Source organism: Durio zibethinus, chromosome 5, assembly GCF_047325235.1.
Source record: "Durio zibethinus cultivar Kanyao isolate XHJ-2024 chromosome 5, ASM4732523v1, whole genome shotgun sequence".
Taxonomy (NCBI): Eukaryota; Viridiplantae; Streptophyta; class Magnoliopsida; order Malvales; family Malvaceae; genus Durio; species Durio zibethinus.
The window spans coordinates 33,129,801-33,143,570 of NC_143166.1; the positions used below are offsets into that span (position 1 = coordinate 33,129,801).

The following is a 13,770-nucleotide window of genomic DNA, read 5'->3' on the forward strand; positions in this document are numbered from 1 at the left end:
TGAGATATAAAATACCAATATCAACAAAATCCTTTTAAGACCTACCATTTCATCCAGTATACAGATTAGCATAGGAAACAAAAAAAAAAAAAAAAAACCCAAGCAATGATAAGATAACATACTGCCTTAGCAGCATCTTTTGCTACTTTAAAACACCTACTTCGTTATTGATTCATTTTAGCTAAGAGGCAATGCCATCTACCGTGAGTTTCCAGATAAAAATCTAGTATCATCAAATAAGTATAAATATACTTTATTTGCAGGTAAAAAATATCCACAAATCTTTCAATTTAAAAGAAGCACTACTCCAAACAAAAAGTTAGTATTATCAAATTAGTATAAATACACTTTATCTGCATGTCAAAAATATCAACAAATCTTTTGATCTAAGAGAAGCACTACTCACCAATAGTCATAAATAAGAGCTTTTGAGGGCGGACCATAACAAATAATCCATCAATGTAATCAAACATGCACTAAAATACTTCATCAAAAGTTATTGGTGAAGGCTGCATGAGACGAAATCAAATTAACCAAATTACATTCATTATAATAATTTCAACGAAACTTAATACTGGAAATCTTAATGAGTTAAAAGGGTTAAACCAAAAAAATTTGTAGAGAACATGCAAAATCAAATCTCTAGGAAAATCAAAACAATCGTTGTATTTCTAAAGAACATGTAACATCAAAACCAAAATAATTTGCAAAGAAACAATTAAATACTCACCTAAAAAAAATCATTACCTTTTATAGCACCTGTACACTACTTTTATTTGATTTTTTCTTTCAAATTTTTTTAATATATATATATATATATCATTGCTCAGATAAGAAAAGAAAAAAGAAGAGAAACTAAAAAAAAAAGGGAAAGTTTGAAAAACAATGAAACAATTGAGAAAATCAAAGAAATAATTGAAAGATTTTTACTAAAATTATCCTTCCTATCGTGATATAATACATTATTGAGTTATTCTTATTAAAACTAACTCAAAACAATTTTTATATTATATAATAAAATTTTATATTTTATTTATATTTGATATAAAATAAACACGATAAAAATATATTAATTATCAAATTTATTTTCTTGGTATTGGCTTGAAAGCTTAACAATGGCAAATTGATCGAGATGTTTTGTTTGACATTGAAAAATAGTAAGGCTAACAACGATGTCAGTGTCAAACTTCTTATCCTTGATTACTTGAAAGTTAATAAAATTTAAACGGAAGTAACAACTCTTGCTCCCACCTCGTTGTTCTTCTCCTTAAAAATAGACCAAAAAGAAGAATTTCCATCAAGAAATCATTAACTAATTGTACGAGACAGAACGTCCTTGTACGCCATGAAACAAACAATGTACAAGTATTCCCTGGCAGATGGAACGTGATAAAAACATGATTGAAAATTTTGCAATTTGGTGGGTCACACGATAATCCGACGGACAAAAGGAACAAAGCTTTACGCAAATGGTGAATGCGAGGGGGCAAAAAAATATATCACGATAAACATTTGATCCCGTCCAATTCACAACCTTGACAAGACAAATCTTGGGTTTGAGCTCGTTTGATCATCACCCTGCAAAATTCTTATTCTATCCCCCCATTGAAAAGTACATTTTTTCAAACCATTACCACAGGCATCAGCCAACGAAAACGATTAAAAGCGACTCCAATTTCGACGTACATTGGTGATTCCTAGACAAAATTTTATGTCATAGTAAACTCCTCCCTGTTTCGTTCGCCTTCTATCTGTTTTCTCTTGCAATGGAGGGTGAGAAATTCAGGACGAGGATGAAGAAAATGAAACGCAGGTATGCTACAGCTACGTCTGCATTGTTGCGTATAACAGGCTCTGTGGCTACGATGGTATTGCTGTTATGGACCATTTGCTGCGGGTTTCAATTGACGACGGAACCTTGGCGGTACACTGCAGTTGCTGCTCGGGCTTTCCATGTTGGAATCACCACAATGGTCTTTGGTTTGTTGTTTCTGATCGTCGGACTTTCCATTCTGGCAGACCTGTTTCTGAATATATCGCAACAGTTGCCAGAGCTCTCTGTCACGCATCAAGGTAATAACAAGGTGCTTAACTCTTTTCTTTTGTTTTTGTTCGTTTTGTTTTGATGCATCTGGCTTTGAGAAAACATCTTATGATGGAAAAATATTACAGAACTTGATAATTTCTAGGATGAACAGAAAGTATAAACTGAGAAATTTAGGTCAAAATGCCTGGGGTTATTTATGAACATGGCCAGAAAATTTTCACGGTGAAATCTGTTGGTAGTAGTCAGCCAAGGAAAGACCAACCAAATTCAAAGAACCTCGAAGGTGAAGCTTGACTTAATTGGTGCATATAATCACTCTTAGCTTGATTTAAATTTCAGCAACTGTAATCTTTTTTTTTTATTTTTTTGTTCATAGACTGTAATCTCTTTTCTATCAAGAAAAAAATTCAAAGAATACCTCCCAATGCCTAGTCAATAGGAATCTGCTTAACTAACGTCAACCTGATTTTACTTTGGGCACTAGTTAACATTTAGCTTGTCGCTTAGTTGCATAGGAGAAGTTACTTTCTTTGTGTCTCCCAAGAAACAGGGCAGGAGACAAGGACGATCTCCAAAGCTATTGCCAAGGCCCTCGTAACTGTAATCACAATGTTGGTGATCTTGTGGGCAATGTACACCGGATTTAGGCTTGCAACTGAATCAGGAGAGAGCAAGCATCATCTCCTGACGGTTTCAATTGGAGTCACCACAATTTTATTTGGCTTAATTTATTTCATCATTGGATTTGCCATTGTTCTTGAGCTTGTACTAGAATTTTGGACCCGTTCAGAATAGAAAGGAAACTGGCTTTCATCACGCTTGTAAAGCAGATGTTAAAGTGTTTTCCTTGACATTACTTGTGCTGCATTTTTCCCATGTACTAATACTGAGATTAAAGGAGAATTCAGTTGCTGCAAACTTGAGCTCTCAAGCAGATGCTGACTCACAATTGCTTCATCAAAATTAGAATACACAGGCAAAAAAGTGGAAGATAACAAATTTAATGTTTGGAAGCACGGACGGGAAATGCTGATTTTTAGCACAAGGATTGTGAATACACAAATGAATAACGATCTCTCATCTCTTCTTCTACTTAAGATTCAGCAGGTGCTCTTTGTCCTGTGATACAAATAACATATATATCCATGTTGATGCGTATAGCAGTATTCAGAATCACATCCTTTCCAAAAATCTGGATATGAGATATCCTCCATGGTCAATTATTTGAATTTGCAAGACCATGCTTTATGTTAACACTATCTGATGCTGCATATGAAGACTAAGCCCTTCAATTATACCAGGGACATGCATCAAATTCATATCCTTCCATTTAGTGTACATAAAATCCAGATCAGATCTCCAATAACAAGCCATAACCTTGTAAATCCTAAAACCATAAATTACGTACCAAGTTTCCACACCAGGATTTAGGTGCAATTCAGCTTTTGGTTTTTAGTCAAAGAACTAACCAAACCATAAAAATCATGACACTCAAAAATTCCAGTTTGAACTCATGAGCAGCAAGTCTACTGAATCCAAAAGCATTCAATCTAGATGCTATCTATTCAAGGTTTGTTCAACCATTCTAATCCGCATCTTTGAAAGACTGTGCAACATGTTCTGTTTTAGTAATAATTTAAGGTGTGAACCAGTGACAGCAGTTAGCAGCTTTTCACTTCTAAAATGAGGCCACAAAAAGTAAGCTTTGAAATTTCTCAAAAAAGAGTTTGGAACCCATGCCTAAAACTCATAAAAAAACCATAAAATTGTACAAAAATTTCATAACCATAGAGAAATTTTAGCTTTATTATTACAGCTTTTACAAAAGCTAAAGCTTTTACAAAGAGAAAAAGGATAGTTTTTTTGAAGACAAAGAATTTTTTAGATGAGCTTGAAAGGCAGAGGCGAAGGGGTGGACCTGGGAACCTCGACCTTATCCTTGATACGCTCTATCTTCTTCTCCTTCTTTGGTCTGGCGTTCCCATACGATCCTTTAAATCTCTTTCCTTTCTTTGTCTTCTTGTCACCCCTGCCGCATAGGATCGGCACTCCCGCCGCTACCCCACTCGGCGAAGCAGATGTTAGAGAAGGCCGCTGCGTCATCATAACTCTCCTTGCTACTACGCCACACCACTGCATCATCGCCATATCCTTGTTTCTGCTTCTGCTGGCAACCTCTCATTACCATAGACGGAGGCTGACAACAGAAGCCTATAATCATTTATTCCTTAATGGGCTTCTTGTTGCTTTTAGTTGGGCTCATTAGAACAAGCCTGTGTCCAAATATTATTCATTCCAGAGCCTGGGTCCAAAAATGAACCTTCCAGACCAAAGGTTTCAGGGATTGGAGATTTGCTTTGGGCCAATGAAAATGTGTAATTTTTTTCTTCATGACTATTTTTCCCGGTTGAGAACAATTCAAGAAAAATGTTGAGCTTTAGTCCAGAGTCCAGAACAGGAAACGGGTGATGGAGATGGGATTTAGTTTGCTGTGGCTTGAGTGGCTCCCAATTAAACATGAGCATCTTTGGTGTGTGTTTCTAATCACACTAAGTTACCTCGTCTTCCTCTCAGGCTTTAAGCTAACAGCCTGACTGTAACTGGGAGAGTTTCCTTGGAACAGAAAACCCACGAAAATGGTGGTGTTTTGCAGTCCCACTTCTCTTTCATGGACTCATTTCATCTCTTCTTCTCTTCACATCCCTCAATCTTTCTCTGTAAGCCCAAAATTCACCTTATTTCCTCTTCTTTTATCATACATTCTTTTTGCTTTTAAGTAGTAGTTCTTTGTCTTTTTTTTGTGTTCTTTTAGGTGGGTGAGACTAATAGATTCAGGGTTTTTTGTGGAGCTGCTCCGTCCCAAAGGGTTTGTTCTAACAAATGCTCACTTCTATTAACTTCAAAGCAATTTTTTTTGTCTCCCAAGATTTGGGAACTATTACATTTCAGGGGCCACAAATGTGATAAGGCTTCATGGTCATGTTGGGTGTTGTCAATTTGTCATGTTGGATCAATTACGTTCCTTGGAGATTTTGTTGACTCTTTGTAGATTGTTGTAGGATAATCAGATGGCTGTATCAGTGACAGGAGCTACAGGTTTTATAGGTAAAAGATTGGTGCAAAGACTGCATGCAGGTAACTATAGTTATAAATTGAAGACTTCTTTTATATTTAACTTGTTTCAGATTTTTTAGCCACAACTTGACTTTAATATAATTGAAATGCAGACAACCATAATGTTTGTGTCTTGACACGCTCTAAATCCAAAGCAGAGTTAATATTTCCGGGTAAGAAGGTAATGAGTACTTTTGTTTTTGCTCTAATTGCTTTCTACAGGGAGAAGATAATAGAAATTTTATTGGCAGAAAAGGGTGAACCTTTGAGAGTCTAAAGCAAGCATACAATACATACATGCAGATGTACATATACACATACGTAACACTTATGCATAGACATGAATGTACTTACATGTCTTTTTTCCCTCTTAAACCTTAATTGTTTTTGTTCTTCTTGGCATTTGCAGTGAAGAACTTCCCAGGAATCATAATTGCAGAGGAGGCAGGGTGGAAGGATTGCATTGAAGGATCAAATGCTGTTGTAAATTTGGCTGGAATGCCCATAAGCACAAGATGGTCTCCCGAGGTTGGTTTAGAAGAATATCTTTCATCTTAGTTTTAGTATTATGTTGCTAGATAGACACAAACATTTTAGCCCAGGAGGGAAGAAGCTGTGTCTAATGTTTGATTTGCTATCATATTCCTGCATGAGTGACACCTAGATTTTTCCTTCTATTTCTTTTTTTTTTTCTTTTAATCAAAGGTTTCAGACAATGCAAGGATACAGAATTCTCAGCCTGATGCACACGCACACACACTCATTTGATTGATGACATCTGCTAAGTGATGCAGCAGATATTGACATTTCTTCAGTGTTCGACAACACTTAAATTAAGCATCAATTACACTTTCTATCAGTTAGGTCTCTGTACATCACTATTCAAATGGATATCTTCTCATACATCCTTAAATCCTGTATAAATCCATTATTCTTTAACTGTATTGCAGATTAAAAAGGAAATTAAGCAAAGCAGGATCAGAGTCACTTCAAAGGTTAGTCTTTATCATTTTTATTGTTACTCTCTGTGAGTTGGAAGCACTTGAAAGATCTTTCTTGTTCTTTTTAAAGCAATGTCTTTCTGTAACCTCTTAACTGTTTTTCCACTGCCCATTTTTGTTGATTTTGAAAGGTTGTAGATTTAATAAATAATTCACCTCAAGGAGTTCAGCCTACTGTGTTGGTTAGTGCAACAGCCGTTGGTTATTATGGTTTGTATCTATTACAATTTCCCCTTTTTTCCCTATCCTGTCATGAAGCACTGATCTAGGATGGCCAACTTTTTTATTTACTTACACAAACACGCATTTATCCATACATCCATAAGGTTTTTAAGGTGTGGAACACAGTCCATTTCCTGCATGAGAATTGATCCTATGAGCAATTAAATGCTGTAAACTTTAGCTGCAACTGGCTCCTCTAATAGGCGTAATTTCACCTGTTTCTCTTTCCTTAATGCTTATTGCTTAGGCACAAGTGAAACACGAGTATTTGATGAGAGCAGTCCATCAGGAAATGATTACTTAGCTGAGGTAAGGAAAAGAAAATGATTACTCAGCTGAGCTCTGTTGTTGCGATTTACTAATGCAATTTATTTGTTCAGGTTTGTAGAGAATGGGAGGCAACAGCGCTTAAAGTAAATAAGGATGTAAGATTAGCACTTATCCGCATTGGAGTGGTACTTGGCAAAGATGGTGGTGCTCTAGGTATGGCTGATGTTCTTTGTTCTCTCTCTCTCTCACCCCCACGCACATGCCTGTTATAATTAAAATCAATTGGGGTCTCAGCCAATCTAGTTAGTCTTATTTACTTATTACTAGTAAAATCAAGATATGATTTCTGAACAAAATCAAAGCCATTATAGTGTTTTTAATTTGGCCCAGATAAAAGAATGCTTTATGCATTCAGCTGGTTACTTTAAAAAGTTTTTCTTTTCAGCTGCATAGGTTGATCAAATCTCAAAGAACACAATATGCATATTCTTTCTTTTTAATTTGAGATTATGTACATATTCAGTTTCATCAACTTTAAAGAAATTAGAATCAAGTCTTTCTATCTTACATCTTTGAGCCTTTGCAGCTAAAATGATCCCTCTCTTCATGATGTTTGCTGGAGGACCTTTGGGCTCTGGACAGCAATGGTAGGCTATCATCTGCATGCTAAGGCACCATTAAATCATCAATTTGCTATTAAAATGCTTAAATAATTTGAGAATCTCCCGAGGATGTGGAATCATTGTTGAAATTGACTTGTTGATTTCTTTCCTTCTGCTCATATTGCTTTTGCATGTCATATTGTTGGTTATATTTCTTCTTATACAGGTTTTCCTGGATTCACTTGGAGGACATAGTGAACTTAATATATGAAGCTTTATCCAATCCATCTTATAGAGGTGTATATTCTTCCATTCATCAACTAGATCATTGTTCTTGTTTTCCATATAAGAGTGTATTTATTATGCTCTTTGACTTTTTCCATATGTTCATCCTCCTTTTGTTTACCAAAATCTCAGGAGTTATAAATGGAACTGCACCAAACCCTGTTCGATTGTCAGAGATGTGTGATCAATTGGGAAATGTCATGGGCCGACCATCATGGCTACCTGTGCCAGACTTTGCCCTCAAGGCAGTACTAGGGGAAGGTGCTTCAGTGGTAGGTGTTTTCCTTACTCTCCCTGTTCTTCCGTTTCCTTTCTTTTCCCTTTTTTTTTTTTTTTTTGTTTCTTCTGTAACTCCATTCATCCAAGACAATTGGATTTATTGCAGGTTCTGGAGGGTCAAAAGGTGCTTCCTGCTAAAGCCAAGGAGTTGGGTTTCCCATTTAAGTACCCTTACGTCAAGGATGCCCTCAAATCCATTCTTTCCTAAGACTACAAGATAGATGCGTCGTCGTATTCTTTTTTTTTTTTTTTAATGTTTTTTGGTAGAGGTATAACCCATAGCTACCAATAGAATCACTGAATTTTTTCTTTCTGCCTTAAAGAATCACCCAGTTGGAAGCTTTTGATTTTCTGCTGCTTTTCAATTGAACAAGAATGCACCACTGCAGTTAAACACTGAAATTCCGGAAATCAACAGAATGCTGAATAAAAAAACAGATCAACAGTCGTCAAATACAAGTGCAAATTATAGCAGGTTGATTTTAAGATCCTCTTTCTGTGCTCTTAAATCTTAAGATTCACAACAGAATGGAACAAAAGTTTGGGTTTCACTTCTTCATTTTGACACGAGAACCTACAGTTCTGTCATTGAAGATGAATATATAATTCTGTTGCTTTTCTTCATCGACGAAGACCCACGAAAGACAACATATTGCGGATTAATTTGATCAACCCTTTAATGAGAACTTTCTACCTGTAAATGGCTTGAACTTCGGATCTTCCTTCTTTTGAGGCTGCTCCTGTTTAGACTCTTTTCCAGATTCCTGCAAAATCATAGAAATAACTATCTTATATCTTCATTTTTTCATAAATAAAAAAATAAAAAACAACATATGATAGGTAATGGTAAGCAATTTGGCAAAAGGAAGATGATGCAAAAATGCTGAGTACCTGTTTTGTTTCCTTAGGACGGTTGACATTTGATCCAAATACAAGCTTGCCATGAGCCTGGCGTGCAGTAGTTTGCGAACTAGATCCTAAAGAAGGTCGGCTATCATTCCCATTTCTAACAGCAGGTCCCTTGCCTTTGGACCCAGACAAAGATACTGGTGGAGGCTGCTCCTTCAGAGGCTTCCCATCCAAGCGTCTTCCTGTACCAGTAAAGGCACTGAACTTTGGTTCAGCCTCAGCAGGAGCTTCTTCAACTGAAGGAACAAAGATGGTTTTTCTTAGAACAGAACATAAACCATCACTAAGATCTATCATGAACTTGAGTCAACTAGCCTACACAGGTGTGTCTTTCTAGATATCTCACTAGTCTACAGAGATCCAAACATGGCGAGAAAAAACATCATAACAAGCATAGTTTTAGAAACATAAAATTGTACCCAAAAAACCTTAAAAAAAAAAAAAGAAGAAGCAAAACTAACATTAAGATAAACCACTCAAATCCTGAACAATGAGTTAAGAGCAAGATAAACCAGTCATGGTTTCTAGCAAAGAAATTAGCTTTTCACCTTGAGACAGTGCCGTGCTTGAAGAACGGGGTATAGCAGGCCTTTCTGGTTCCTTGTAATCCAGGGGAGGAGCAAAATCCACCTCACAGTCTGTCTCAATGATACTTATTGCATTGGATGGCTTTGTCTCGATGATATCTATGTAATACTTCTTATTATTATATGCCACCATAATACTGTCCCCAGTGGTTAAACAGGAATAATTCCTCAGTGTTGTCTCTAAGCTGCATAATAAAAAGAAAAGTCAAATATAAAGTGAGATACCTAAATCAACTTGGAGAGCAACAAGTAGAGTAAGAAGAAAAAGTCCATAATAGCTAAATTATATGGCACGAAACAAAAACACAGATTCAAGGAGCTACGTTCCTCACAGCCAAATACAGAAACTCATTTGGCTTACATGAAGCTAAATTACACAAAATTGTCAACATATATGATACAGTATATGAATTGATGACAACACCCGTCTCAATTTTGAAAATTCCCTTCTTAGCTGAACATCAAATATCAAAGAATCAAGCATACATATCTTCAAAAACAACCCACTCACATAGCTTTGGGGTTTGAAATATCCAGAAAGTCCTTCGTGTGGGGTTGCAATTTAACATATGTTCCCTTTGGAAGAGTTACATTTTTCACCCTCACAATATCTCCCTCTTGTAGGAGCAAATTCTCCATCATCTACATGAAAACCATTGAAAACAACGTGGCATAAGTCAGATAAGTAGAAGATTTCTTAGATTCAGTGGACCTAAGCAATGCCACAATACTACTAAAGTGAAGCACATACAAACCAAAAGATGCATTGCCTACCCAATATGGCATATAGATCATGCCTTCTTCTGCAATAAACTCTAGTACTCCACAGTGAGAGGCACGCTCAGCAGTATCATTCCGAAGCTCAAACAACATTGGATAATCAATATGCAGAGATGCTGCATAATTTAGTAACACATTAGCATTCTGGATGATAAGGTCATGACTCGGGAGGAACCAAGACTAATTACACAAGTTAAATTAATGCCACAATTAAAACAACTACCTAAGCGATCAAGGGCTGACGGAGGCATTATAACTGAAACAACAATGAAAAAAATATATATTAGGAAGTTGCACGGCAAAAGGAACATATTGCACAACTAAAGCTATGAAAACTTACTTTTATCACCACTTTCAATTTGTGGCTGCAGGAAAACAAGGAAAAATTATAGGATCACAACCATTAGAAAGGTAAGAAAACTAAAAAATTTGCAGGATTAGAGATCATATACCTTACAAATAACAAATCAAGATGATAGGTTTTCCAAACTAATGACAGACAAGATAAAAAAACATTCTACTTTTCAAACCTTTTCAATGAAAGATGCAGGGTAACATCGGTAACTCTGCTCAAATGATGTCCCATGATAACCATATCCACCGAAAAACTGTGAAATCAAGCAAAGGATACATTAAAAATTACTAGTATGTACTGTCATCTCGCATCTATTGTAATCCAAATTTCAAAACTTACTGATTGAGTTAATAAAAATTCCAATGTCACAAAAAACAACATTGAAAGCTACCCATTACCCTAAACCGCATTCATTAACACTAGATAATAGAAACAGTGAAAAAAAGGTAATGTAAAACTTACCATCTTGTAATGCTGATAAACGGTCAAACCAGATAACTTATTGTTCAAGTTCCCTAGTTCCCTACAAGAAGAAGATCAAATTGATCAAATTATAAAAAAAATATAACCTAATTCACTAAAATTAAGAATAATGGTCAAAAACATTAATATGCACAATTTCTACAATTCTTTCTCTTTAGAATCGAAAGAACAGCAAATAAAATCAACAAAAAATTTTAAAAAAAAAACTTTGAACTGTAAAGCTCGTATTTTTGAACCAAAATTGAAACTTTTTTCCTCTTAATTCAGTTGTCAGCCAGTTAATTCTGTCCATTATCGAAAGCAAAAGGCAAAAACGAACAGATCTTAAGCCTAAATTCAAACAGATAAAAGAGTAATTGAAAGAAGAAAATATAAATACCTGAGAGATAGAGAGAGAGAGAGAGACGTTCTTTAGGAGTGTTGATCGGTGAGGGAAAACTGGTAGTGAAGAAGAGGCAAGATTACGTCAAGTGGGGAATCGCCTAAGATGCGCTTTAACTGCGTTTTTTGCATGCCACCATCATATTCCGCCACGTATTCATTTAAAAGAATTAAATTATTATGATCCATTTTAACTACTGAAAAAAATAAAGAAATTCCCTTTGGGGCCTAACGCAAAACACAGATCATACAACTTTTGGGCCTATAACAGTTAAGATGCCCAATGAATTAAAATGCCGAAGCTTGGAAAGGGTATTTCAATCCAAAATCAGCCAGCAAATTGCATTATTCCATATTTTCCTACGAAATTTTGGCTTTTTCTTGGCTATGTGTGATATTTTTTATCCATATTTTCGATCATGTAAAAAATTCAACATTCTGTTAACAATATGCGTGATGTTGGATTAGATATCGAGAGATAACAAAATTTGAACTTAATCCATTTGATATATGTAATTAAGATGATATTTAATTTATATATTTATTTTCAGATTACGATATTTTTTCGTAAAAAAAAAAAATTTCTGATATCACAAATCCACTCAATCTCATGATTTGAAATAGGAATTCCTAATATGAACATTTAAGTTTTAACTGTTGGAATGTGTTGTTAGAGATATCAATTAAGTGAATATAATAGGTACAAAACCCTAAATCAGGAGGCATCTGCATCCCTCTCTTCTTGTTACTTTGTGATATGCCCAATTCCAGCCAATGTCAATCAAATTTGTTAAATATTCCAAATGTTAAGAGCCCCACCTCATTGCTCTACTTGTGTGTGACCTAGAGGCACAACTCCATGGATTCAGCATACCACTTGGCAAGAATCAAATATCTTTACAATCTGAAAGAATCTAATATCTATACATTCTTAATTCGATTCAATGCTATGAATCATGATGCCAGAAGCAGCACCCACCTCCCCCTGATTTATGTATCTGCTATCAAATTCAACTGTAAAATCATTAATATTCTGGGCAAATCTATCTTCATCGATTCTAATATATGACATTCTACTAGAAAGTATGGTAAAACAGTAACAAGTACATTGATTCCAGCTAAAAAACATCCAAGCAAATCGACATGTAAGATTGTGCTCTTGCTGTGTGTCTGCAAAAGAGCTACTGAACTTGAAAAAAAGTAGTCATTCAGGACATGACAATCTACCCCCCCCTTGGTCCATGTTTGGATGTCAGAGCATGCCAAAAAAGTTCTATTCAGTTAACAATCAATCATCATAATATGTTACTGAATCTTCATTTTGGTTATGTTATGCCAATTCCATTTTAAAGTAATCTCCAATAATTCTGGTAGGTAGCAACTTGTTTATCTTAGATTTGACAGAAATGAATTATTATTGTACTAGTACCTTTTTTCTGTCTAAATTATTCATTTCTTCTTTCTTTGAACAAGTATCGAACCAAGTCTTATTAAGATGAGTGATAAAGAATCTTCTCACAAATAATTTAATCATAAAACGCATACCCCGAACCAATTAAAAAGCTCTCACCAAGCAGCCAAGTCATGCCTAAATTATCATAGAAATGATCAAAGCTTATATTTTACAAAGATAATAACAATTCAACTCTTTACAAATCTGGCTTACTACTCACAGAAAAGAGAAATTTTCGTTACTTTTTTCTTGATTTTATCTGTTCACGAATGCTTTCTTTATTCTCTCAGAATATTTTCAAATCATCATGAAGAATAAAGTGAAACAGCTCTGGTTAAAATTGAAAGCAAAGCACAAGATGGATGGATAAGCATCCAAAGTCAAATTACCTATCATGGAAGCAAACAGTCCTATTCTCATTAGCTTTTAAGGCTTAGCCATCTATAAAGAAAAATCATGGTATCTTGACTGTTTCTCCTCAAAAAATTGCCAGTATATTCAACGTGTCCGAACACTACCATCACCCTTCAAAACCATAATACTAGATATTCAATATTTTTCTTAATTGTAGAATCAATCCAATCCTTCATCGGATTTCTCTGGTTGACCATGTGACTGCTGTTTGGAGCAATCTCATCTACTCTTGCAATGCAAAATTTACATCACAAGCACCAAAACTTAACGTCTTTTATCCTAATAGTTCAGCCCTACGTCCCATCTTAACCACAAAGCGGACCTGAGTCCAACCAGAAGCCCACAAAATTGAGGTCAACAAAATGAAACCATAAATAACTCAAGGAAGGAGCAAGCGAATCAAACCACGCTTCACAACGCACAAAAGGCAGGTACCCCACATTCGTTGCAAAAGAAGAAAAGAAAAAAGGAAAACCTACCTTGAATTCGACGAATTCAAAATTGAAACACAATTAAAAGCTTCAGGCAATCGGTGGGACTCTGGTTTGGGTCAAATGGGCAGCCGTTGCAGTTAAAGCAAAGACAAGA

General features: G+C 35.5%; 3 protein-coding genes and 1 pseudogene across 4 annotated transcripts; 2 read left to right on the top strand and 2 right to left on the bottom strand.

Moving 5' to 3' along the window:
• Window positions 1–1,270: 1,270 nt before the first annotated feature.
• On the top strand, window positions 1,271–3,674 carry LOC111282388 (uncharacterized). Of its 2 annotated transcripts, none has more exons than XM_089761260.1 (2): window positions 1,271–2,073; window positions 2,592–3,674. In XM_089761260.1, exons 1-2 carry the CDS (start codon window positions 1,767–1,769, stop codon window positions 2,840–2,842), a joined length of 558 nt encoding a protein of 185 aa, XP_089617386.1. In that variant the 5' UTR covers window positions 1,271–1,766; the 3' UTR covers window positions 2,843–3,674. The 2 variants fall into 2 exon arrangements, with proteins under 2 accessions (XP_089617386.1, XP_022726187.1); XM_022870452.2 differs by having other exon boundaries at window positions 1,278–2,073; window positions 2,598–3,674.
• A 139-nt stretch (window positions 3,675–3,813) lies between these two features.
• On the bottom strand, window positions 3,814–4,336 carry LOC111282389 (small ribosomal subunit protein bTHXm pseudogene; annotated as a pseudogene).
• A 155-nt stretch (window positions 4,337–4,491) lies between these two features.
• Window positions 4,492–8,167, top strand: SULA (NAD(P)-binding Rossmann-fold superfamily protein). Its single transcript, XM_022870326.2, has 13 exons — window positions 4,492–4,764; window positions 4,860–4,913; window positions 5,107–5,182; window positions 5,275–5,334; window positions 5,571–5,689; window positions 6,112–6,156; window positions 6,294–6,372; window positions 6,632–6,693; window positions 6,765–6,867; window positions 7,241–7,301; window positions 7,483–7,553; window positions 7,674–7,813; window positions 7,927–8,167. Exons 1-13 carry the CDS (start codon window positions 4,684–4,686, stop codon window positions 8,026–8,028), a joined length of 1,053 nt encoding a protein of 350 aa, XP_022726061.2. The 5' UTR covers window positions 4,492–4,683; the 3' UTR covers window positions 8,029–8,167.
• Window positions 8,168–8,222: 55 nt separating this feature from the next.
• LOC111282300 (ubiquitin fusion degradation protein 1 B-like) lies at window positions 8,223–11,493 on the bottom strand. The gene is made up of 10 exons (XM_022870327.2): window positions 11,314–11,493; window positions 10,914–10,974; window positions 10,627–10,704; window positions 10,437–10,461; window positions 10,320–10,352; window positions 10,091–10,212; window positions 9,828–9,958; window positions 9,278–9,501; window positions 8,712–8,965; window positions 8,223–8,584 (listed from the first exon to the last, which is right to left on the bottom strand). The coding sequence occupies exons 2-10, from the start codon at window positions 10,914–10,916 to the stop codon at window positions 8,489–8,491; spliced, it is 966 nt and encodes a 321-aa protein (XP_022726062.1). The 5' UTR covers window positions 10,917–10,974; window positions 11,314–11,493; the 3' UTR covers window positions 8,223–8,488.
• Window positions 11,494–13,770: the final 2,277 nt, after the last annotated feature.

Coding starts and splice junctions, on each gene's coding strand:
- SULA (XM_022870326.2), top strand. CDS start 4,684: ATGGTGGTGTTTTGCAGTCCCACTTCTCTTTCATGGACTCATTTCATC. Junction 4,765..4,859: donor ACATCCCTCAATCTTTCTCT/GTAAGCCCAAAA, acceptor GTGTTCTTTTAG/GTGGGTGAGACTAATAGATT. Junction 6,373..6,631: donor AACAGCCGTTGGTTATTATG/GTTTGTATCTAT, acceptor CTTATTGCTTAG/GCACAAGTGAAACACGAGTA.
- LOC111282300 (XM_022870327.2), bottom strand. Junction 10,462..10,626: donor CTGCATCTTTCATTGAAAAG/GTTTGAAAAGTA, acceptor GTTTTCCTGCAG/CCACAAATTGAAAGTGGTGA. Junction 9,959..10,090: donor TGATCTATATGCCATATTGG/GTAGGCAATGCA, acceptor GTTTTCATGTAG/ATGATGGAGAATTTGCTCCT.
- LOC111282388 (XM_089761260.1), top strand. CDS start 1,767: ATGGAGGGTGAGAAATTCAGGACGAGGATGAAGAAAATGAAACGCAGG. Junction 2,074..2,591: donor GCTCTCTGTCACGCATCAAG/GTAATAACAAGG, acceptor GTGTCTCCCAAG/AAACAGGGCAGGAGACAAGG.